The sequence below is a fragment of the Anabrus simplex genome, chromosome 10, assembly GCF_040414725.1.
Source record: "Anabrus simplex isolate iqAnaSimp1 chromosome 10, ASM4041472v1, whole genome shotgun sequence".
Taxonomy (NCBI): Eukaryota; Metazoa; Arthropoda; class Insecta; order Orthoptera; family Tettigoniidae; genus Anabrus; species Anabrus simplex.
Window position 1 is genome coordinate 2,625,558 of NC_090274.1, and position 27,199 is coordinate 2,652,756.

General features: G+C 37.4%; 1 protein-coding gene across 2 annotated transcripts; it reads right to left on the reverse strand.

Annotated features, from left to right (window-relative positions):
* Positions 1–485: 485 nt before the first annotated feature.
* On the reverse strand, positions 486–26,777 carry Lst8 (MTOR associated protein, LST8). 2 transcript variants are annotated; one of them, XM_067155084.2, is made up of 8 exons: positions 26,597–26,777; positions 25,892–26,028; positions 16,862–16,913; positions 16,520–16,682; positions 10,927–11,077; positions 10,644–10,846; positions 3,055–3,197; positions 486–941 (listed from the first exon to the last, which is right to left on the reverse strand). In XM_067155084.2, exons 2-8 carry the CDS (start codon positions 26,021–26,023, stop codon positions 820–822), a joined length of 966 nt encoding a protein of 321 aa, XP_067011185.1. In that variant the 5' UTR covers positions 26,024–26,028; positions 26,597–26,777; the 3' UTR covers positions 486–819. The 2 variants fall into 2 exon arrangements, with proteins under 2 accessions (XP_067011185.1, XP_067011187.1); XM_067155086.2 differs by lacking the exon at positions 26,597–26,777 and adding an exon at positions 26,128–26,518.
* Between the last annotated feature and the right edge of the window lie 422 nt (positions 26,778–27,199).

Sequence of the window (27,199 nt, forward strand, 5' to 3'; positions counted from 1 at the left end):
TCTATCAAAGGTGAACTATCACTAATGTGAACATTTTCTTCAGTCATTATGGAGATGACCCAACTAACAATGGTAGTGGTTACAGTTATGATTGTTTTTATAAGCTGCAAAACCATGTGGTCATTAGTCCCTATTGATCAGGAAGAAAAGACTAACAAAAGGAGAAGTAGTACATAACGGATGAATGGAAGAAAGAGGGAGAGGGGAAAAGTAATCGTAGAGAGGGCAGGGGTCTGAAATCCTTGGCCTTGAATGCTCAAGTATCACTGGAAAACATGTGATAGCAATAATTTCTAAAGCCCCTAAAACTTAATAATATTCCACTGACCAACAGTTGTGCCTTCTGCTGCCACCCGTCTCCACTAGATGGGTTTCTGATGAAATGATAACAACTAATCCATCAACAGTTATGGTGGTTATTTATAGTTGAAACATTTCCTTTCGTCTTTGCTTCTGAACATAACACAAATGAAAACTGCAGTATATAAAAAAGAAATAACTAAATTTATTTTTATTTCAGTTATAGTACACATTTACATCTCTTCGATATTACATACTGGTATGAAATATCAAGTGTTCTTCATTCTACCATTTGCTGCTCTGAAGTGACTGTGAAAAAAAAAAAAAAAAAAAAAAAAAAAAAAAAAAAAAAAAAAAAAAAGAGAGAGAGAGAGAGCAATCGCTTGAATATATTGATGAATGTTGAAGGCTGGAATGACTAGGTAGTGTGTATGAAATTCTGAAATACATTTTAATTGAATTAATCAACTAATGAATTAGTTGTACGCAAAACTTGCTGTGAAGAAGACAGAAACAATTTCATTCTCGGATGACATAGTCTCGGAATGCAAGAGCAGTGATTGCTTTCTGGTGACCATTGTAATCTTTCTCCACCTTGCCTGTCTCAACGTTCCACAATCGTGCAACTCCATCTGATGAGGCTGAAACCAGAAAGGGAACTTGTCAGCAACTCGTGCTACATATTGGTTGACTAGAATTATTGAGATTACCTTCTAAAGAGGCAAATGGCCATAAAGAAGTATTTGAGGAAGAAGTTTGGGATATCCAGACCCGTAAATATTTCCTATAACCTAATTTCCTTCAGATTCTACAATGCAGTTACAGTAACAATGATAACAGTAATAATTATTATTGATATGTGGGTTAATCACGCATCTAAACACACCAAAAATGTACTGAAGATAGATTATAATAAAGGACCGTGGAAGGATTGAGCAACCTTCACACAGACTGGTCTCATAAGAAATTTATGCCAGATGTTCAATGTCATCTAGAACCTAAAAAAAGTTTTGTCCACAAATATGACTTCCGTAATGTGACCAAGTCCTATAAACAACTATAGTGAACAATTCTTCTGAGAATGCTCATGGAAGAGGATGACAACATGGTGCCATTCTGTCAAGTGCCTTGGCAGCACGTCAAAACACAAACATTTGTGAAATTATGGTGAAAAATATGGTTAGATGTAGAAAATTATTTCTGAGATTGATTATGAGCAAGACGGACATAATGGATGTGGCCTCCATTAAGGGAGAATTTGGAAATGTTCATGAGGGCAGTATGGCTTCCAACACGAACATCGAAATCATCATACACACGGCCACAAACAATCCAGTCGGAGAAAAGAATCAGATGAGGACAGAAAAGACGATGGCAATAGCGACTGTGCTGTGGCTACAGCAACAGGTTCCAGTGTTGTGGCACAGTCTTTGATGATATGAGTCCACAAGAAATTTTGACTACAAGGAAAATACCTAGGGGTCTGAGGAGGAAGTTATACTCCTCTCTTACTGAACTGGATAATCTGCATTTCCAGATTTATCATACATGTTCTCTCCTTCATTAGCCCAAATAACCAAGAGTTTATTGTAGTAGGATGCAAGATTTCTTAATCCTATAGCAGGAGTGTGTCTAAGGCAATATTCCCTCTGGGCTCGGCTTGAACTGAAATTTTCCTAGATTAGAGTCTTGAAAGAGAAGAACAACATAATGCTAACGAAAATAACACCAAATAATATATATCTTAACCAGCAACTTGCAAATCTGTTTTAGTTGGATAAAAGGTCCTGCTGGAACTGTTGGAATGAGAGTGTGGACATGTTAGCAAGATGCTCGGCTCAATGGGATATAGATTTCAGCTTCTCCAAGTATCCCATATCTCGTGTGAAGAAGATATTTAGAAGTGAAATGGAAGAGAGTTGGAACTCTGTATGGACAAATAGCATGAAGAGACATGTCAGCAGGAGTTGTTCTTTCCAACCATTCATCTACATTCAGTCACAAAATTCTTCGAATCCACTTTTATACTAGCATAGTTTATGACTGGACATGATAAATTTAGAAGTTATTTTCAATGGCTTATAATACTACCACCAGGATGATACCTTTGTAAGTGCCAATCAGAATAAACAGTAGCTCATTTAATTTTCTATTAGCCATTACACACCATCAGAAGAAACAATTTGTTAGGACACCTCAGTTACTGTGATGTAAATTTTTCCCCACCAGTTTCTGATATATTTGTGAAAAGGCGTTGCACTTCAGCTTTTATCCGTTTCTTAGATAATATTTTTAACTCTTTGTAATATTCTTATGCAGTATTTTGCTCAACTAATGTATCGTTATGATAGCCCTAATGTGCGGTACTTATAGGTAAAATAAGGCTATGTTCCTTGGAGAATAATAATCATCATCATCGATGTCCCACTCCAGTCGCCCAGGTGTGGTTTTGGAGAATAATAATAATAATAATAATAATAATAATAATAATAATAATAATAATAATAATAATAATAATAATAATAATAATAATAATAATAATAATCATCATCATCATATTTTCAACCCAACTCCTGCAGTTGTTCACTTACTGTCTGCTAAATTTAAATTTTGCTTCCAAAAAGCAGCAGCTGTCTTCAGCTGCAACAGTATAAATCCTCAGCAACTGAAATCTTCCCACTTTATTTCATAAAAACAACTGCTTCCCTTTGAAGTGGGCAGTAGATTTCCAGCTCTCTATAACAATGAACTTACCTGTAAGGACGTACTGAGAGTCTGCACTGAATGCTGCATCCCATACCCACCGCTGCTCCTCGTGCTTCAGTTCCTGGACAAGGCTGAAGTCGGTTGTTTTCCAGATGTGAGCCGTCTGGTCAGCAGAGGTAGTCACCAGCAAGCTTCACAACAGAAACACTGGTCTATTAATGAGAGGTTATTCACGACAGGCAGAAAATCTAGTGGCATTGATGCAATACAGAAGGTCAAGAGGAATAGTTAGAGTACAAGCCTCAGCAATTTTGGGTTGGAAAACTGAAACTCTATATGCAGTTGAAATTAATGTTTTCTAAAATTTCTGCCCAATTTAGACAAAATTTTGAGAGTTGATTAATATGGCTCATATTTTTTTTGTCAAAATAGAGCAAATATTTCCAAAATTATGGTATTTAGAAAAATTGGTTTATTATCAAACTATCCCAGGTGCAAACATCGTTGATTTTTAAAAACTTTAATGTAGGCTAGAGAAGCCAAAGGAATAAATATTCTAGCATTACCACATTCACTTTCCTATAACACTCGTTTTTCTTCCTAATTTTCATCTTCAAATATAGGGGAGGTTATAATATGTGAACATTTCACACATTATAGGTTAGGTTGGCAGGGTTTAAAAGCAAAGAAAGGAACATCTAACATGTTTGAATCAACTCACAAAATAGTTATTTGAATCTATACTTTATTTGCACAAAAAGTGATATTAGCTTGTGTAAATAGTTCTGTATCCGCCCCCTCCTGAATTACCACAGCCAGCGGGTCACATGACGAAGTGTTACAAAGTTCAAGAATGTGCAACACTGCAATGTCGCTGTGTGGCAATTGTCTGAAATACAAAATATTTGGTTTTAATACAGTCAGACTTTTATAAAATATTTTAATGTAACTATTGAAAATTCAATTCTTTTGTGCAAGTGTGCTTCAGATCATTATGGGATTGTCATTATTGTGATTGATTCATTGATTGATTGACTGCTTTCCTAGTCACATGGCTGCTCTGAATCTTCATTTTCACTCCCCCCTCACGGGTTCCATGCAGATCAGAAGAAATTCCTGTTTTCTTTAACTTCTGTGATTTTGTTGATTAGTTTTTTACCTTGGTAACAGTTGAAAATTAAGGGGGATTGTTATAGGTCAGGTGGTTTTATAGGTGAGTAAGTATGGTAATTCTACTTTTACCGCAATTCTTATATTTTTAACAATGGGTTTATTAATGTGACACTACATCATAAACATTTTATTTCTTTTTGTTAATATCTGAATACAAAATAATTTTGAAAGTTGACAACTATTGTTTAAATGGATATTACAAATTATGAAAAGTACGAGGAGCGTTTGAAAAGTCCATGCAAAAATAAAAACTACTTTCGACATAGTCTCCTTTTAGACTTACCTATACATTTCATCCAATGATGTTCTAGTTTGTTGAACCCTTCCGAATAATAGGATTTGTCCAAGTCTGCAAAATATCCATTAGTGTTTGCAATCACCTCCTCGTTTGAATAAAATCTTTGTCCCGTCAGCCATTTCTTCAAATCGGGGAACAAACTTTCCGCCGAAGGAACGGTCTTCACCTTTTTTGGTGCAGATTCCCCCTTGGTAACCCATTGTTTAGATTGTTGTTTGGTCTCAGCAGTATAGTAATGTATCCATGTTTCATCCACAGTGACGGAACGACGCTTAAAGTCCTCCAGATTCTTCTGGAACAGCTGCAAACCAGCCTTGCAACACTTCACACAATTCCGTTTTTGGTCAAGCATGAGCAATCGTGGCACCCATCTTGCGGATAGCTTTCTCATGTCCAAATGTTTATGCAAAATGTTATGTACCCATTCAGTCGAGATGCCCACAGCACTAGCAATCTCACGCACCTTAACTCTTCTGTCATCCATCACCATATCATGGATTTGATCAATGATTTCTGGAGACGTAACCTCCACAGGCCGTCCAGAACGTTCAGCGTCACTTGTGCCCATATGACCAGTCCGAAAATTTTGAAACCACTTATAAACTGTTCTAATCGAAGATGCAGAGTCACCATAATGTTTATCAAGGTTCTCTTTAGTCTCCTGGGGCGTTTTGCCTTTCATAAAGTAATGTTTAATCACCACACAAAATTCTTTTTCGTCCATTTCTTGAAAATCACTCGACTTCCTTGATTCACAAAAATGCCAAACACAAAGAAATAGACCAATATGGCTGAAACTTGATGTGCGTTCATTCAAGAGATGCTACTAACTAAACATGACCTCGATATGTGCCGGTGGTGCCATCTCTCGGACTTTACACGGACTTTTCAAACCACCTTCATATTATAGAGCACGTGTGTGCAAAACTCGTAAGTAATAAAATTAAAACTGTTGCACTGGGATCATTTTGAATTCAATAAAAATGTACTTTTGAGTAATTTACACTGAAAGAAGACCCTACATTAACATGAATTTCTGATTCAGAATTAAGATTACTGACGTTAGGTGCCACACCTCATCGTTCATAACATCAAAGAGAGCATATCCCTTATTTTGGTTTTTTCTCCCTGCGCTATAAATTCCCCAGTGATTATGGCTAGAATACATTTTACTTACATTACACTCATCATCATCATCATCATCATCATCAATGTTCCACTCCAGTCGCCTGGATGTGGTTAACAAGCCTCCTCTACTCTTTTCACTCCTTCCACTTTTCCTGCTCCATTACTTCCGCCACATACAATCCAGCTTCTCTAATGTCCTTCCAAATCTGATCCATCCACCTTTTTCTCGGTCTTCCAACTGGTCTCTTTCCCTGCACTTCTCTTTCTAATTCCCTTCTTGCTACCCGTTCTCTTCCCATTCTTTTTACATGTCCGAACCATCTCAGTTTTGCTATTAACGGTTCTATATTTAGCTCTTCTCTGATTAAAATATTCTGAATTCTATCTCTTCTTGCCTTTTTAACCGAAGTTCTTAAAAATTTAATTGCTACTCTTGGGATTTTACTGTCTTGTCTCTTATTAGTTACCAGCGTTTCTAGTCCGTATGCTACAATTGGTATGAAATACTGTTTATATAATGTTGATTTCGTTCTCTCAAGTACTTTGTCATCCCATAAAAGCTCTCTGACTTGATGATAAAATGTCGTTCCTTTGTGTCTGTTATTAATTTCAGGGCTGATTTCATTACTTCCATTAATAATGCTACCCAGGTATTAAACTGTTTTACATTCTCTAACCGATCTCCATCTATGTTCACTTGGCTTCTCTTTTTTTCTTTTCCACAGTGCATGACTAATAGTTTTCTTTTTACTAATTACCATTCCAAACTCCTTCAGATTTTCATTCCAAGTGTCCTGTCTCCTTTGTACTTCCTTTTCTCCTTTTCCCCAAATCACATCATCTGCAAATACCTAAGTATTCACTTCATCACCACTGATACTCTGTTTAACACGTTTTATGATTTTATCCATCAATATAATAAACAATAATGGTGACAGTGCACTTCCTTGCTTTGGACTTTTTTTTTTGTATAAAATGCTTTGTTTTTTTTGCTTTATGCCGCACCGACACAAATAGGTCTTGTGGTGACGATGGGATAGGAAAAGCCTAGGAATGGGAAGGAAGCATCCGTGGCCTTAATTAGGGTACAGCCCCAGCATTTGCCTGGTGTGAAAATGGGAAAAAACCATCTTCAGGGCTGCCGACAGTGGGACTCGAACCCACTATCTCCTGGATGCGAGCTCACAGTTGTGCTCCCCTAACCGCATGGCCAACTCGCCCAGTATATATAAAATGTTTCAGTCACCACTCCCTACTTATACACTGCTTTTACTCTCATGATACATTTTTACCTTGTTAATTAATGATTTTGGTACATTCCTTTTGGTAGGCATTCCCATACATGTTTTGTCTTAACTATATCATAAGCTTTTTCCAAATCCAAAAATACGAATATGATTTCCTTGTTCCTTTCCAGATGTTTTTCCACTGTCATTTGCACTGGAAATATCAAGTCTATTGTTGATCTATTCGGTCTAAAGCCATATAGTTCTTCCTCTATATTTTTATTATATTCCTCAGTCTTTTGTCTATGACTTTCTCCACTATTTTTAGCCCATGTGATAATAGGGTTATACCTCTATAATTTTCACATTTCTTCCTATTTCCTTTTTTGAGCAATGGTACAATGCTTCCTTGTAGCCAATCTTCAGGTATCCTTTCATCCTTCCATATGGCATTGAGGGCTCTGTATAGCTACTGTAGTCCACTGCTTCCTGCTGCCTTAATCATATCAGCACTGAATTCGTCTTTTCCACTTGCTTTACCTTTGGTTATTGCTTTCACTGCCCTTTCAAGTTCCAACCATGTTATCGGATTCTCTTCTTTTTCTCCATCTATTATTTCCATTTTCTTACCTCCATCTTCCTCTGAGCAGTCATCCTCATTATAAAGTTTTAAAAAATATTTTGCCATCACCTTCTGAAGACCCTTTTCGTCATGTACTATGGACCTATCTTCTCTCACAGAGACTTACAGTAATAGAAAATTCCACCTTTTTGATACTTTTTATTTGCTTTTTAGCAAATTAATTAATTATAAACAGTACATGTTTCGTTCTCACTTGAGAACATCTTCAGCTGTTGTTAAGCTTTTTCATTATAAAAACAAATCCCTATTTTCCTCATTTCATTTCAGAAATTGAGACGAAGCTCCCTTCTCAAAACGTGAACGGCAATCAGCTTCATAGTTCCGCATTAGACTCAATTTAGGGCACATTAAGCAAGCTCATAATAAATAACAGCCAACCTGGAAGGAGTGAAAGAAATGAACATTCAACTATAATTAGAACAGTGTCAAGAAGTCAATCATTTTTTTTTAAATTGTTAAATATTTTTAGTGCAACAGAGTTGAAACTTTTAACAACTATTCCAATGAATAGAAATAGTTTTTTAAGTAGGCTATCTATGTATTCATCCTGTCTCATTTCATCAACCCATTAACCCCCACTTTGTTTTAATATAATTTTAATTTAATTTGTATTCAAATAGTTTTTAAGAGAAACAATGTACCTGAAAATAATGTACTTAGAAACTTAGCGATTCACCTAAGCTTAACAACAGCTGAAGATGTTCTCAAGTGAGAAAGAACATGAACTGTTTATAATTAATTAATTAATTTGCTAAAAAGCAAATAAAAAGTGTCAAAAAGGTGGAAGATTTTCAATTACTGTAAGTCTCTGTGATTAGAATTTGCTACGGAAAATGAAGCTGATTACTTGCAATCTATCTTCTCTATCTAATGCCTTGATTTTTTATTTTCGATTTCATTACTCTGTATAATAGTTACTGATTTCCTCGACTATCTTGCTCAATTTTGTTGGTAAACTCTCCCCAACATTTCTCTTTTCTTCCTTGATACTCCTCTTTACGTGTAGTTTCAATCTTTTGTATTCCACATGTAATAAACTTTTGATCTTATTCTCATCCCTTTGATGCGTTTTTTGCTTTTCCTTATCCATTTCTTTCTTCACCTTGTTCCTTTCTTTTTTTTATTTTTTCTTTTGTCTGTCCACCACCGTGTCTCCTTTCCCTTAACCTTTGCTTTTGTTTTCCCGCAAACCTCAATTGCTGCTTCCACAAATGTCTGTCTTAAATTGTCCCACTCTTCTTCTCCACTTCGGATTTCTGTGTTAGGCAACTTCCTTTTTATACAATCTTGGAATGCCATTCTTTTATCCTCCTCCTCCAATTCCCAAATCTTGATCTTTGGTTTCTTCTTCAGTACAATTTTAGGGATTTTTACTTGTTTTAATTCCACAATTAATAATCTATGATCACCTTCCATACTTTCATTAGGGATTATCTTCGTATTCATTACGTATCTTCCCCATTCTCGGTCTGTTATTATAAAATCGATGAGAGTTCCATACTGTCCATCCCAACTATATCGGCTGATCTTATGGCTATTCCTCCCCATTATTTATTATATTATAATTCTGAAAACTTTCAAAGCCACAGGTACTACCCAACACCTTTATGAGTGTTAGTCCTGCCCTGTTCGTTGTACACTTCAAGACTTGACTCAAGCCACTGAAGAGGGAATTGCTGTTGCCCATTTCTGGGCAGACTTTGTGTGAAACATGTTTGCGACATAAGACACAATCATCATTTGACAGGGTCAGGAATGGAATGAACGAAGCTCCCATCTAGCGCCGAGGGTAGGAACCATGCCGGCTGCTGAAGCCTGTCACACTCCTCTGGGACAATGATTAATGACTGACAGATAAAATGAAATGCAAGTTGCTTTATGTCGCACTGACACAGATAGGTCTTATGGTGACGATGGGACAGGAAGGGGCTAGAAGTGGGAAGAAAGTGGCCAGCCGCAGAAAGGTACAGCCGCAGCATTTGCCTGGTGTGAAAATGGGAAACCACGGAAAACCATCTTTAAGGCTGCCGACAGTGGGGTTCAAACCTACTATCTCCCGAATACTGGACACTGGCCACACTTAAGCAGCTATCGAGCTCGGTGAAATGAAATGATACTGCAGTGTTGCTGGAATAAAAGATGACAGGGAAAAGCGGAGTACCAGGGGAAAACCTGTCCTGCCTCCTCTTTGTCCAGCACAAATCTCACATGGAATTACCAGGATCTGTACCATGTTACTCAGCAATGAGAGAGACCGGTACACTGCCGCCTGAACCAAGGAGGCTCGTGGTGGTAAAGAGTATGTCCACCAAAAAATATACAGTTACTTAAAAGTGAAATTCTTATTTTCAAAAGTCAGTAAATTAGTCTGCTTAAAAATGGGAAACCACGGAATAACATTTTCAAGATGACCAATCCGGGGTTAGAATACACTTTCTCCTGAGAACAGCTATGCATTCAGTAGTTCTGGAGAACACATTAATGCCCTGAGCTTTGGTGGTCAGTATAATTATTTGGTGTCTTGTCATTTCACGATGATCACACTAATGCTGTGGTTCAGCAATTCTTTCACCCTTTCAAGGCTCCAGCCAACAAGAAACATTACAACACAGAATTCCAAGTTCACTGCACGTGCATGATCATGCAGAAAAGGAAAGCATATTCTGTGAGTAATAATACTCAAAAGTATTGATCGTGTGAGGAACGGTAAGTCAAAAGCAAGTTTGTCATGCAAGTGGTATGGAACAGTATTTTTCTTCTTGTCCTCCCTCCTTATCTTTGTCACTTTCCAACATACCATGGTTAAGTTATAAAGCAAGGGTGAAGTATGTCCCCAACAACCATTGTACCTAGTTGAAGAGCTCTGTAGAGTGTGAATACTGAAGGTCATCTATCATTATAGAATCAGTACAGCAGCTACATGGATCAGTGAAACGTAATTCAAGTGAGGGTTTCTTGCAAATATTTCTAAAACTCAAGTTTTGAAATCCTGGCCATATTAGTTATCAGTTTCAATTTTTGAGATGGTCTAGCCAGTTAATGATATAAGCACTGAAAATTTCACAGCATTCTGAAACTAGTACACCAAATATGTAGGGACTCATCCTGACAAGGTCTCAACAATAACCATAAAGTCGCTGAGAGGTGACTTGAACCACACATTACTTACGTTGAATCTGGACTGAAGCTGCACTTAAGAGCATATCTCTTGTGAGCCTCTATTTTGTGCTTGGGGTTTAGTTTGGTAGGCTCTTCAGCAACACCTCCTGTCAAGCTCCAGATATAACAGTGACCACGATTATTGACAGCTGCCATGTATGAACCCTCAGGATCGATCGCAATGTCCTGAATTGAGGCTTCTGCTTCTGGAATCTGAAAGATATTACAGCAGGTTTGCAGTCTGCATATTATAGAGTGAAATTAGCTTCAACAATTTAGCAGTGAAGACTCACCAGCTGTTCATTGTGATCTGTCTTGAGATCCCACAAATGTATGACTCCACTCTGGTCTCCTACCATCAACTCAGCCTGATTTGGATGCAGACAAACACAGTTAACAGGCGCGGACACCTGGAAGATACGCTGGCACTGCAAATTACGAGACCTGTAAACCGTGACCCAGATGGTGTCAGTACAATGAAAAATAGTCAGTTTGAGGCTGGTAAATGTTGTTTTTCCCCTTTAACCGCAGACCAAGCAAACCCTCTGGGCCAGGTATTTTTAAGGAAGAAGCACTTTTACAGATAAATGCATATCGTCCCCTTAGCCCCACAGCCCAATACGGGGTCTGGGATAAAGTGACATATTTTACAGCATGTTTTTACGGCCAGATACCCTTCCTGAAGCTGAGAAGATAATGAATTTGAAATGAATGATGGTGAATGAAATGGGGTACTGAAGTAGAACAAAGCGGCTGTGGGCTGTGGCTTGTGAACAGGAACTGTCCCGGCATTTGCTTGGGAGTGCAAAACGGAAATCACAAAACAAACAACTGAGGGTCAGGTTCAAACCCACCCGCCTGCCAAATGCACAGCTACTCCGCTCAGTGATACTATTATTGAAATATAATACAAAATTGTTGGTCCAAGAACTGGTATTAACATTTGGGGAAGAAAGAATTTATATGAGGGGGTGACAATTCCACATAAGATTCATCATTATTACTTTGCCTCACACTTTCTTGTAGTTCAATATCGCCCCCTTTATATTCTCTATCTTCACTATCAAAATATAGCTCTCCAGAATCACTATTTATGAGAAACATTCCATTTTTTTGTCAACAAAAGTTGAATGTATACTTCAAGACACCATGATGGCTACACGTTAGCAGGAAAGATGTTCCACTCCAACAAAGCTGAAATAACATCAGATCGCTTTCAAAACAAGTGAAATGGAGTGGTATATCTGCCGTACAGAACTTCGAGCATTTCCACGGAATTTCAAAGCATGACACTATATTTCATTCATATATGAGATCGGTGAAGTACACACTGTACCAAAACGTATATATACAGGTTTAATGGGAACAAAAAAGTGGGATCCATTTATTCAATACAATACAATGTTACAAAATGAATAATAAAATGTTCTAATTCATTTTATAACATTGTATTGTATTGAATAGGTGGACCCCATTTTTTTTGTCCATTAGATTCCCGGTTCAATGCGGATTTAATATGAAGTTTTTAAACTTGAATATATACAGGTTTGGCGGACAAGGCACGGAGTTCAATAACGTATATATACGGGTTTAGCGTTCAATGAGTTAAGTAATCACCACCACTACCATCACAGAGTTCACTGATTACAGCCTCATACATCACGCTGAACATGATCATCCATTTTATTGATTTGATCCTGGCTCAGTTCAGTGGTATTTGCAGGTGCTCAAATACGTCAGCTTCATCTTGGTAGATTTACTGGCATGTTAAAGAAGTCCTGCGGGACAAAATCTCAGCACCTTGACATCTCCAAAAACTGTAAAAGTAGTTAGTGGGACATAAAACCAACCAATAATATTATTTTATTATTATTATTATTATTATTATTATTATTATTATTATTATATATACATTCATTTAGCCCCTTAAGGAGCACACGGAACCATTAAACAGCACTGGTATTCTTTATCTTCTTGTTCTTCTTATCTTTCCAAAACTTCCTCATCCTTTCACTATGGTCCTGCTGTCTTTCTCATGTCCATGAGTTTTTGAGTTTCAAGCTTTTCTCAGGCGGATTCTTGGGTGCAAATTTATGGCTGTTGATCTTTTGTCTGTATGTATTCCTTGTGGTTGCCATTGGATCAACGTCGACTTCTGCGAGGTCCTTTTGTGCATCCACTAGCCAGTGAACTTTTGTTTGTCGGTTTCCATTGATAATAAGAAATATTTTCTTAGTCAGTCGTGAGTCATCCATTCGTGCTAAATGTCCATAAAATTTCATACACCGTTTGCGTGCGACTGAAGTGAATTGCTCAGTTAATGCATAGAGTTCTTCCGAGCTTTTTTTCATCCATATACCCTCTTGAAACTTGGGCCCGAATATCTTCCTCAGTACCTGTCGTTCAATTTTCTCAATGTCCTTGATGTTAATGGTAAGTGCTGATGTCTCAGTTGCGTAGAGTGCCTCAGGGAGCACAACAGTGTGGTAGTGTCGGAGTTTGGCTTTTGTGATATTGATTTCTTATTGTAGAAGTTCCAGGTTGTTGTTGTTATTATTTTATTTTTATTTTTTTTACAAGCGAATGGACCACTAAGGATCACGCTACAACTTCATTTCTTTCTCTTCGTGTGGAGTTTTCTCTGTGTCCAATACTCCTTCATGCGTTCGCTGGCCTGCTTCCGTTGTTCATCTGTCCAGGCTCTTCCGGTCTTCCTAGTTCTTCCTGCGGCTTGAACACCTTCCAAATTCTTCAGTGTGTTCCTAAACGTATTCCTTTCTAACAGCTGGTCTTCCAAGATGTTTAACCTTTCCATATCCTTCTTCGTTTCCTTAATCCATGCTGTAGTGGTCTTTTTTCTCCAGAAGTAATCAAATATCTATTTGGCAAATCTGTTTGCATTCATTCTGTATAGATGTCCAAGAAACGCCAGCCTCCTTTTCTTAATGGGCTCTGAGATTCTTTCCACCTTCTGGTAAACTTCTTTGTTACTCTGAAGTTTCCATCCGCTTTCAGTTTGGACAGCTCCCATAATTTTTCTGAGGATTCTTCTTTCCAGGACCTCTAGCTTCTCCAGCTTGTAGTTCATGGACAGGCATTCACTGGCATACAGGCATTCTGTTTTGACCACGGTGTTGTAATGTTTTAATTTGGAATTCCAAGATAAGCACTTCTTATTGTAGATGTTTTTTGTCAAGCCATACGCTCTCTCCATTTTTGAGATCTGATCTTCTACTGCAGCTTTTTCTAGTCCATTCTCCTGTATCGTCTCACCAAGGTACTTGAACTTCTTGACCCTTTCTATCCGTCCTATCTCTGTTATTATTATTATTATTATTATTTCTCTGATAAATGGTTCAGGGAAGTAAGGAAGGACCTGAGGAGCATGGGACTGAATCTGGGGAACGTCTCTAACCCATCAAAATACAGATCAGTGATCAACAACTTTAAGAGCTTTCACGAGAGAACAGCGAGAACAGAGGCAGCCAGGCAATGAATGCAGTGTTTTCGGGCTGCCAAAAAGGCTTCCACAAATGCCTTATAGTTACTTGACATGGTCTCTAATGGCTCTAAACGAGAATAATAATTGTATTTATATTGCCCAACTGACATGGAATTATATTTACTTTGTGAACTAATGAGACATGTTTCCGCTGGTAGTCTCCAGAATTATCAATGTGTAAAATTTACGAAACAGATCCTATACTTAATATGATCTTCTCATTGTGTATAATTAAGAGAGGAATTTCTTATACACGGTCTGAAAGGGTTATAGATGGAGAGGAAATATTGAAGAATCACCAAACACAATTCTGGAATAATCAGAAAGAATACTGACATACCCATCCCTTTTATAATACTTTCTTAAATAAGAATCATGTATGGTGGCCATCATTCTTAACATAGGGGCTGTACGTGCTGTCGATGTAGGTTCTTTGTAACTACAGTATATAGTGGAGTACGGTATTTGCACCAAAGCTGTATGATAACTTTATTATGGTAATGCATGTTATGATGAGGGCTGGATAATGATCCCATTGAAAGGACACTCTTTACTGATGAGGGGAAGAGCTCTGGCTTCCGGATCCTAAGACTGTAGTTTCAAACCCAGCAAATGTAGTAGGATTTTTGAAGGACTGAAATTAGTACATTCAGTACTCCATGTAATACGGTGTTGGTAAGTAGAAGATATCTCATGACACTTTTGGCACTTACCCAATAAAGTTATTAAAATATCAGCCATGTCACCCAACAGAGATCCGTTTAAGGACCATTTGTCAATATATTTTGAAAGTCTGCACATCTGTAATTTTGCAGATGCACATTGACTCTTGCTATCCCTTGCACAGTAACACAATCTGCACCCACATATAAAGAGTGTCTGCTTACTACTGTGTGGCTAAAATGTTAAGATAATAAGAGTGGCCAGCTGCATATGAAATAAGGTCAGTTATTGCATCAGCAAGAAATCTGACAGACACAGATTCATACCCAGATCTCAGAAGTGTACACGAGTGGTGCTATGAGCGACGGCAAAGTTTTAAGTGGGTGACATTATTCGAAGAAGGTTGGGATAACATGTGTGACAACCCAATTGAAAAACATATACTAAAAGAAGCAAAGGTGTGTTTCGTATTGTTTGTTTTGTCTCTACAAGACTGGCAAGACAAGCAGTAATGAGCAGTGCTGTGACGAGCAATTACTAAGGCTCAGGAAAGGAAACTTATGCCCGTTGCTCACGGTAAAACGTTTTGTAAAATTCGTTGTACAAATAATTTTATAAAAATATGACAGAAACAAGTTGTGTTGTTCACGGTAAAATTGTTTTATACAATCCGTGGAAGCATAGGTAATTTCATATTAATCCGTATTGAAGAGCAATATAGTGTAAAACAAAAGCTAAAGGTTTCCACCTATTCAAAACTGTTTGTTGTAACCTTAAAAAAGTTACATATATTTGTTGAAACTAGTTTCAGTCTTACCAGAGACCATCATCAGTCAAAGGTTACAACAAACAGTATTGAATAGGTGGAAACCTTTAGCTTTTGTTTCACACTATGTCCATGGAAGCATCAGGATAGCCATCTATGAACTAAAGTTTGAACCAAGATGTGTACGTGCTGCCAAGTATTGAGTTTGAAGCCCGTTTGTCTTCACCTTCACATCAGCCTGGCACGTATTCGGCCTAACTCATGACACAAATTCAGTGATTGAGTTTTCTGCCTCCCTTCTTGCATTTCTGTTGTGATCCATTGGCGTTTTAACCTCGAACAAACACTAACAGCTTCCTTAGTCCATCCGGATCCTGCCAATTTAGAAGTGTTTGTTTATGTTTACAAACAAGCTTCACAACCTTCTCATGTTGTAGCGCCAGCATCATCGTCATGTCAGTTTCGCTAATTGGTTCGCTTCACTAAAATTAATTTTATGGAATAGAACATGTCCTATTTTACAAAAACTTTTATCCAAGGTTTTATAAAACTTGAATTGGACCGTGAGCAACAGAAATTTTATCAAATTAAATTACTGAACAATAAATTTGAAGGAAAATTTTACCATGAGCAACAGGCATCAGGGTACCTGAATGCAAATACTAAGATGGTTGAGTGCCGTTTCAAGATTGGACACAAAAAGGAACGAACCGTAAAAGTATTGGTATGGCCCCCAGTTCAGGGGCTGGAGGTACCAGGAGGAAGAAGGATTGGGAAACTCAAGCTAAAGTAGGCAGATAAAATAGCAGATCTGAGAGGAAGAGGCTGGTTAAAAGAGCAAGCGCTGAACAAGGCAGATAAGCATACAGAAAGCAAATGTCAATCCCACAAAGAAGTGAGGGAAGACTTCGTAAAAGAAAGTGATTCAGAGTTCATCAGAATTTGGCGAACTTACCGTAAGTCCCATATCCTAGCACTGCAGTCCTCTCCACCTGTGTACATCCATTTGCCCTCCTCTTGGAAACCAACACCAGTTATATTTTTTGACACACCTTCGTAATTGATGACTGGATTTGGATTGGTTGAAGTAAGATCATACATACGAATGTGTTGATAGCCTATAATAATACAACAGAAAAGAAATGAAAGATTTATTTTTTTCCTGGTCATTTGGTATATTCGTTAATTCCGATGGCCTATAAAGGGAAAATGCTCCTATTACTTCAGTGTAGATTTTCTAATTAAAATATTTCCATAATAATTAATCCATATCACTGTTAGGCTGATGTGTACTCACCAGCTGCAGCAATGAGCTGCTTGTCTGGGGTAATGTCAAGAGCATTCACTTGCTGTGTTGTTTGCTAAGGAGAAAAGTATCATCATAATCGACTGTAGTGACTTGGGCAAGCATAGACAAGGTTGCAACAGACCTTTAACTATTCAGTTAGGAATGATAATAAGGTTACCAACACCCAGTTTTCAGTTAGATTCTCTTAATTTTATTATATAAAATCTGACTCTCAATTAAAGCCAATCAAAGTGGTAAAAGAAATTCCCAATATTCTTAAAAATAGACAATATTTAAAATAATTGGTATGTACTTAGGTCTCTATTTAATGATGGTCAATAAGTAGACTCACTCAAATTAAAGGCAACACTGTAAACGTACTCAACTGACAGTGATATGAAAAATTTGCCGTGCCATGTACATAGCAAGTTCACCTGTCTCATACTTACTGGTCACTGCTTCGAAAGAGAAGCACGTTTGAGTTCTATTGTATAGTGTTTATTTCTCATTGTGGTTCAGGCAGCTCGCATTCATCATATATTATACCGGTATGCAGTTGAATGATTCAGACAGTAGAAGGCTGGCCTTCTAAGCCCAAGATGGCAGGTATGATCCCGGCTCTGTCCAATGGTAATTTTTATTTTTCGTCTTGAGTTGGCATCTTCTACCAAAGTGTTCATCCTGGCATTCTGAACTGATGTCTGTTGTGTTCGCCCGAGGGCGTGAAAATTTTTCAAGGGCTACCAATCATGCATGGGACAGGCCAAAGAATTTAGTCCCTTTGAGATTTGCTACAATCAACATTGGAACAATAATCGGTTGCCATCAAGAGTTAGCTGAAACTCTGAAGAACAGAAGGGTGGATATTGCTTGCATCCAGGAAACAAAGTGGAGAGACTAAATGGGAAAGGTAATTGGGGGTGACTATCTATCACGGCATTAGCAGTCCGACTCATTGGCTGAATGCCCAGCGTACTGGCCTTCGGTTCAGAGGGTCCGACCTTCGATTCCCAGCCGGGTCAGGGATTTTAACCTTCACTGGTTAATTCCAATGGCTCAGGGGCTGGGTGTTTGTGCTGTCCCCAACATCCCTGCAACTCACACACCACACACAACACCATCCTCCACTACAAAAACACACAGTTACCTACACATGGCAGATGCCACCCACCCTCATTGGAGGGTCTGCTGCACTTGGCTAGAAATAGCCACACAAAATTATTATTATTATTATTATTATTATTATGGCATAAGCACAGCCAGGAATGCTGTAGCAGTTGTGTGTAGTCAACAGTTTTCCAAAATCATCACAAACATCACCAGAGCATCAGGTCAGCTTGCATTCATCAAGAGTAAATCACAATCAGGGACTACCCATATCATTTCTCATTACGCTGGAAGCCTGGAAAACAAGGAAGATTAACTCTGGAACAATCTAGATGTTAATCTAGGTTATCGTCGAAGGTGACTGAATGATATGTGTGTTTGTGTGCGTGCGTGTGGATTTTTGTTTTTTGTTGTTTTTGTCAATGGGAGTCATACGTTGTACACTTAGAAGAGGTGCAAGATCTGGCTGTACCAATACTTTCAAGAAAAGACCATCATATCTAGCCACCTACACTACTCGCAATCATACTACTCAGATCAGCCATTGGTTAGTTCAAAGACAAGATCTAAAGTTGTAACAGACACCAAAGTGATTTCCTCTGACAGCATCAATTCCTAACACCATTTACTGGTGCTGGATATCTCAATGGGCCAGCTGAAGCAGACTAAGAGACCAAAGACCATCCCTGAAGGAATTACAAGATGAAAACTTCCTTAGCAAGCTTGTCAGTGATTCCAGGACAGAGATGTGCAATGAAGTCCCGGTGTTGTGACCTCAATCACAGAGAAGATGAGAGAGGCTCAACTCCAGCGGTATGGTCGTATCATTTGTAGTGGCGATACTTCAGTAATGAAAACAGCCCTACAACTAGGAGGGAAAGGAGGATTACGGTTGTTTCATTCAACCTTTCTATCTCTATGGCATTCTTGGTTTTTTTTTTTTTTTTTTTTTCAATCCACAAGATACACAGTATTTCAAGGTACTCAAATATGCCTGCTTTGAGTCTGTGGATTTACTAACATCCAGAAGAACTAATAGAGGACCAAATTCCACCAACTTGGCGTCTCCAAAACCATAAAAATAATTACTAGAACACAAAACCAATAACATAATTATTACTTAATTTTTGTCAGAACACATCCGGTATTTCTTTGCTTACAAGTCTGTACATTCATTTACCAATTTTGTGTATTTTTATGTTATTGTTGACCCGCCTAGTCAATACTATGTGTAATTTTTAAAATATATATTTACATTTCACATTTACATGATATCTAGTACATGTTTTGAGAATATGTACATTTTCTTCTTCAGCTAATTAGGTTAAAATTTGTGTAATACAATAAGACCTAATGAAAATGGGGGCCCCCTTTATGAAAGCTAAAACTATGTTAAGTACAATGTAAGTAATGTGAGTAATACTAAAGAAGTATTAAAATTTAACTATGATAACAATGACATTTACAGTAAGATACAAAATTTGAAAACTAGAAAAGCAGCTGGAATTGATAAGATTTCTGGGGATATACTAAAGGCAAAGGTTTGGGATATAGTACCATATCTGAAACACTTATTTGATTATTGTTTGGTTGAAGGAGCTATACCAAATGAATGGAGAGTTGCTAATAGTATCCCCTGTGTATAAAGGAAAGGGTGATAGACATAAAGCTGAAAATTACAGGCCAGTCAGTTTGACATGCATTGTATGTAAGCTTTGGGAAAGCATTCTTTCTGGATTATATTAGACATGTTTGCGAAATTAATAACTGGTTTGACAGAAGGCAGTTTGGGTTTAGGAAAGGTCTGAAGGTGAACTTGTAGGATTCCAAAAAGCTATAGCAGATATCCTGGATTCAGGAGGCCAAATGGACTGTATTGCGATTGACCTATCTAAGGCATTTGATAGGGTAGATCATGGAAGACTATTGGCAAAAATGAGTGCAATTGGACTAGACAAAAGAGTGACTGAATGGGTGGCTATATTTCTAGAAAATAGAACTCAGAGAATTAGAGTAGGCGAAGCTTTATCTGAGCCTGTAATAATTAAGAGGGGAATTCCTCACGGCAGTATTATTGGACCTTTATGTTTTCTTATATATATCAATGATATGTGTAAAGAAGTGGAATCAAAGGTAAGACTGTGTGCAGATGATGTTATTCTGCACAGAGTAATAAATAAGTTACAAGACTGTGAGCGGCTGCAGAGTGACCTCGATAGTGTTGTGAGATGGACGGTGGGCAATGGTATGATGATAAACGGGGTTAAAAGTCAGGTTGTGAGTTTCACAAATAGGAAAAGTCCTCTCAGTTTTAATTACTGCGTTGATGGGGTGAAAGTTCCTTTTGGGGATCATTGAAGTACCTAGGTGTTAATATAAGAAAAGACCTGCATTGGGGTAATCACATAAATATGATTGTAAATAAAGGGTACAGATCTCTGCACATGGTTATGAGGGTATTTAGGGGTTGTAGTAAGGATGTAAAGGAGAGGGCATATAAGTCTCTGGTAAGGCCCCAACTAGAGTATGGTTGCAGTGTATGGGACCCTCACCAGGATTACTTCATTCAAGAACTGGAAAAAATCCAAAGAAAAGCAGCTCGATTTGTTCTGGGTGATTTCCGACAAAAGAGTAGCGTTACAAAAAATGTTGCAAAGTTTGGGCTGGGAAAATTTGGGAGAAAGGAGACGAGCTGCTTGATTAAGTGGTATGTTCCAAGCTGTCAGTGGAGAGATGGTATGGGAGGACATCATTAGACGAATAAGTTTGAGTGGTGTCTTTAAAAGTAGGAAGGATCACAATATGAAGGTAAAGTTGGAATTCAAGAGGACAAACTGGGGCAAATATTCGTTTATAGGAAGGGGAGTTAGGGATTGGAATAACTTACCAAGGGAAAGGTTCAATAATTTTCCAATTTCTTTGCGATCATTTAAGAAAAGGCTAGGAAAACAACAGATAGGGAATCTGCCACCTGGGCGACTGCCCTAAATGCAGATCAGTAGTGACTGATAGTAACATAATATATAAGTAATAATAATAACAACGTAAACGTTTCCACCTTTTCAATACTACAATATATTCACAAAATTACAAATTACACGGTACTAGTTTCGACCCATCTAGGGGTCATCATCAGCCGTATTGGAGCAAAGATCATTTGTGGCGAAATCCTAAGAAAATGTTATTTTAAAGAATAACAAGTGAAATGAGATGTTATGGTAATAGTTAATAATACAAGGAATATACATACTAAGAGGTTTTTAACAAAGAATAAAGTATAAATGGGGTGTTGTAAAAATTATAATCATGGAAATCAGTAAGTTCTTGTATTGAAATGAAATATGGCTTAGGAAGAGGGCTTAAGGTGGGGCTGAAGGGTGCGGGAGAAAGTGTAACTGTCTTGGAAAAGTACCTTTGATTAAATTTAGGATTGAGTTTAGGTTGGCTGCATTATTGTTTCTGAGGAAAGTGATAAATAGATAAATAGAAACAATAATGCAGCCAACCTAAACTCAATCCTAAATTTAATCAAAGGTACTTTTCCAAGACAGTTACACTTTCTCCCGCACCCTTCAGCCCCACCTTAAGCCCTCTTCCTAAGCCATATTTCATTTCAATACAAGAACTTACTGATTTCCATGATTATAATTTTACAACACCCCATTTATACTTTATTCTTTGTTAAAAACCTCTTAGTATGTATATTCCTTGTATTATTAACTATTACCATAACATCTCATTTCACTTGTTATTCTTTAAAATAACATTTTCTTAGGATTTCGCCACAAATGATCTTTGCTCCAATACGGCTGATGATGACCCCTAGATGGGTCGAAACTAGTACCGTGTAATTTGTAATTTTGTGAATATATTGTAGTATTGAAAAGGTGGAAACTTTACGTTGTTATTATTATTACTTATATATTATTCTCAGTTCAATACGGACCAAAAACATGAAATTCATAACCATCAATGATAGTAACATTAATAATTGATGGATAGTGGCATTGCCATTTCAATACAAACACAGTAGGTTGATGTCTATATGGATAAAATGTTGAGCACTGAGCACTGTTGTGATGTGGTGATCCAATACTCCCTTATAAAATTCAAGTAGGATGATATTAAGAATAGTATAAAATGATGTAAAACCAAGTTGTCAAGCCAATGCCATCAGTTATTAGCTGTTTATGCAGCCAGGTTAATAGGAACTTTCTATGGTCTGTAAAAAGGAGAGGTAAAATAGAAACTGTAGTGCAAGAGTGTAACATAAACAAAATGATAATACAACGTGTAAAAAATTATTAACACTTACCGATGTTATAATGCAAGTGGTGCACAAAGCTGTCATGCGACTGTCAAAGAGATATAAAAGCAACTGAAGTTGTTTCAACGACTGCTTGCGGAGTTGCAATGGGAGGTACGGCGGATGGAAGGAGGAGTGGAAAGTACTGTCTACGTGTTGTTATCGTCATGTTTCCCCCCTTACACGCTTTCCCTCATTCTCTTTTGCCCTCTTTCTAGAATATTGGGTTACCAATTTAAACAACTGATTATCCTCTGCCATTTTCACTATCATATTTTTGTAACTTGTAAATTTCTAACTTCTCAAGGGCATTCATTTGTTTACCTTTATTTAACGGGTGTAATAAAACCATGTCCCATTCAATATTAATGAAATGAAGATTGATTTCATACATATGTTCGCACAGGCGCAGAGTATCTGGAATATCTTCTTGCATTCACATGCTCTTTATAACGTACCAACACACTTCTTCCCAACTGTCCTACATACATTTTTTCGCAGTCTTGACATGACAGTTTGTATACTCCCGACTTACTGAAAATACTATTGGTGTTTACGCCATTCGAATTGAATAAAATTTTAGTACGAGGGTCGAGTCATAATTCACGGCAACTATTTTTTTTTTTCTCGCGAACAGGAGACAACACAGAAAATCTAAGATATGCATTTGGAAATATAGGGCATGTACTCATGCATAGTGCCTGAAGACAAATTCTGACTTCAGGGGATTCTCGTAGGAAAGTGACAGAACACAGGCCATTGGTAAACATTGGTTTATTATGGTACAGACAGCAAATACACAAGACTATGTACAAAGGATAGGTCTCCACTGCTTACAGACTTTCGAAATAATCACCCAATGTGCGTTGCCAGCGGTAGGGCAGGCGATGAATACCATTCGCTGCATGTGTATCACTAACATGCGGCACCTCTCTCCAAAATGCTGTTACGATGTTGAACGTCTCCACCCACCTCACCACTGTTCTATAGGACATGGCATCCACACCTAATGCTTGCCGCAGCTCTGCATGGCATTGGTGTGCATTTCTGCTGTGGAGGACTGCTATTTTAATATACAATCGTTGCTCCTGCTTGTTGATTTAAAGATAAAAATTTCATTGTTCCGTATTGAAATTATTGATGTTAAAAATTAAATAATTGAAAAGGAGGTTCAACCTATTCAATACTTAAAAGAAAGAAATGCATAAATCACATTCCTATTTAAATGGGACTGGTTTCGACCTTAGTCCAGGTCATCATCAGCCGTAAAAACATGTACAATGTTTATGAATATTGGAGGTCAGTTTCACACTCTGATAGGCACAAAGACACGACACCACATTCTGTCATGCACAAAGTCACAACACTATCAACTAATATTCGCTCTCACTCACACACTGAACTTGGGGGCATGCTTCGACCCACCTATACCATTTAGTGGCATCATACGCAAGTACATACCGTACGTTTCCAAATGCATATCTTAGATTTTCCGTGTTGTCTCCTGTTCAAGAGAAAAAAAATAGTTGCCATAACTTATGACTCAACCTACGTATTATTATTATTATTATTATTATTATTATTATTATTATTATTATCTGTTCTAAAGGATACGTGGAGATTGTGTTTCCTAAGAGTTTAGCCAAGCCGTATGATTGTTTATTAATATAAGTGAATGTAGCAAAGTTCTTCTTTTCTATCGACAAGTAAAGTGTTTGGTTTATTCATGACCTTACTCTTCATCCTATTGACACAGCTCTTAGGGTAACCACATCTTCTGGCAATATCGTGGATGATGTTTATCTCTTTATTAAATTCATTTTAATCTAGTGGTATATTTACTGCTCTATTGATCATGCTATAAAATGACACTTTCATGTGTTCTCCCGGGTGGTTTCGAGTCTTTCATGATTACAACATCTGTATGTGTAGGCTTTCTGAATACTTGGTAAACCAGGTTTTTATTATCTCTAGTTACAGTAACGTCTAGATAGTTCAGACTTTTATTATCCTCTGATTCGATTGTGAACATTGTATGTTTAAGTTATTCAACTGGTCTAACAGCTCATTTGGTTTGAGCTCCAGTTCGTTAATGATAATGAACGTATCATCAACAAACCTCAACCATAAACCTAATCATCTTATTTTGCCTACTATTTTACAGACCATATAAAGTTCATATTCACCTGGCTGCATAAACGCCTATTAACTGAGGCTTGACAACTCGGTTTTACATCATTTTATATTATTCTTAATATCATTCTACTTGAATTTTATAAGGGAGTATTGAATACAGGAGTATTAAATAAGGGAATATTGGATGTTACATTGTACTGTCATAGTTTTAGCTTTCCAGGGGGCCCCCATTTTCGTTAGGTCTTATTTTAATACACTAATTTTAAACTAATTAGCTGAAGAAGAGAATGTGCACATTCTCGAAACATGTACTAGATATAATGTAAATGTGAAATGTAAATATATTTTTTTTTAAAATTTCACACATTGGCTAGGCAGATCATCCATCTCTCTATTTACTGCGATTAAGTCAATACGGACCCAATACTGGCCTAATGGGTATTTTCAATACCAATTAATACCAATAAAGTACTCGTGCCAAAGAGGCAAAACTTGTAAATTAACCTTAACAGTGAATGTTGCAATCCTTAATCTCATGAGGATGAAAATGAAATTAAAAACAGAACATCCAACAGCAAATATTTTAGTTTGACGCTACAGACCACAACAAATTCTTTCAGGATACGCACCAAGCAAAGAGCAACAGCAGATACAAAAGCCACACACTAACTTATCCCTCAAAAATGCAATAGCAATCTTCAACACAAAGATTGTCCCCATTCTCACGTATGGACTAGAGCTAACCTGGGACAAACTGTGTATGAGAGACTTCCATACTCTAAGAGAGCTACAAGACTTGCTCTTTGAAGGTTACAATAGGATTGTCTAAACACTCTCTCTCCATGCTGGTGTAGGCCTACATGCTTGCCCAAAAGACCTTCTTGGCAGATCTCAAAATGAAACTTAGTCTGCTTTATAATTCCAAAAGGAAACAGGGCAATAGAAAAGGGAATAAAGAAAAGACACCTGAGAAGATTTTTGCATGACGGAGACAATGATGGACCAGACCTGGACAGGCACAAACCAGGAGCTCTGCTACATTATAACACTGCTGGCGGTTCATAAGCTATGCAAAAATCCATATTTCCATGAACAAGACAACAACTGTGTGTGTATCTTCTGTGAAAACATCTGCAAAAGATACCGTATCTTAACTTGTACAAATCGGAAGATATCAGTGATAAACTTCTGCAAAAAAATGACTGACAATCAATATTTATGGCTTAGATTTTGTACAAATTATGTACATTTAATGGCCATTTGGGCTACAATAAATTCTTATTATAATTGTTTTTTAAAAGTATTGATTTTGTTTAGTAAAAATGCCTCACAACTCTGAATGAGTATTATCTTACATGCAAATTAGGAATATTATGTCCCATTCCCATTATAATGCAACAAAATCCACACATTTCTGCCATTAACAAGATTGGGTTTCAGTTATGAAGCCAGTCATGTACTCTTAAGCCTACAACATATTGCAAGGATACAGAGTCGGTGTGCTGTGCTGTCCTCTGGCATACACCTGTGTGGGCCTGCCACAGTTTGATGGTGTGATCATAACCTCCGGTGGCGAGGATCACCTGCTCACCACCCTGCCCGTCACCTGCCATCACGACCATTGGTACTGGAACAAGCCAAGAAGAGAGAGTGAAACAAGGATCTTGCCCACTAACTTGTATTCTCTACAGCATTTAACTGACATGAAGAAAACTGTTATGCATACCTACAAATTTATCCAGTCATTTAGATAGCGGATAACACGGAGTAATATAGTAAAATAAAACCAGTTATCAAATACATTTAAATTCAGGAGAGAATGGTAAAGAAAATGCAAAAGTGACGAAAAGTATTGGTAACGTTATTTTCAACAAAAGCAGAAAAAACTAGTAGTGTAGCCTAATTGTGGTGTCAACTGGATTGAAATGAACCAAATTTAAAAGCATTTTTATGTACTGTCATTGACAACTTCTTTATAACCTATATCCTAACAAGTTAACAGGACGATCATTCCAACGTATCTCGTTGTATATTCAATCAAATTAAATATATATATATATATAATACTTTATATACATATTCTAATGAATTCAAAATATTACGCCAGTTTACCGACCAGCTACGTTAAAAGATACGTAAAACGCAATCTGTATTAACATAACATAACCTAACCTTGTAAAATAAAAACCTCTTACCGTCAAACAGTCAATGGAGCAAATATGAAACGGCGGGGGAATTATTTAGAACTGTTCGCAGCACCCCACGAAAAATGCATTTTTGCCTGATAATTTTACTACTGACAAAAATGAGTATTGTAATTTGACACCGCCACTGTTGCACGCAAATACATGGTACATATCAAAGGTACCTACATATATATTCAATATTCAGATGTTTGTCAGACTGAAACTGTACGCTAACCATGGAGATAGCTATAGAGTTAGGAGATAACAGAAAACGGACAGTACCAGGACAGTACAAAGAGAACAGTGGCTTCATCGGGAAATTTTCTAATTCATTCCAGGCTAGTGTATTATGCATCCCCGAATCATACGTAAGCTGGTGTTTCTCAATCGTACACCTTTTATAAAATTCAGTGGCTAGCATTCTGTGGGTGGGGGCCGTAGAATAACAACCACGGTACCCCCTATCTGTCGTAAGAGACGGCTAAAAGGGACTCCAAGGGCTGTTAACCCTCAAGCACACGCGCCAAATCTTAGAACGCAGACACACGCGTTGGGGTGCTTTCCACCCCACATATCATTGCATTGTAAAATATGAATTACTGTATTAATTGG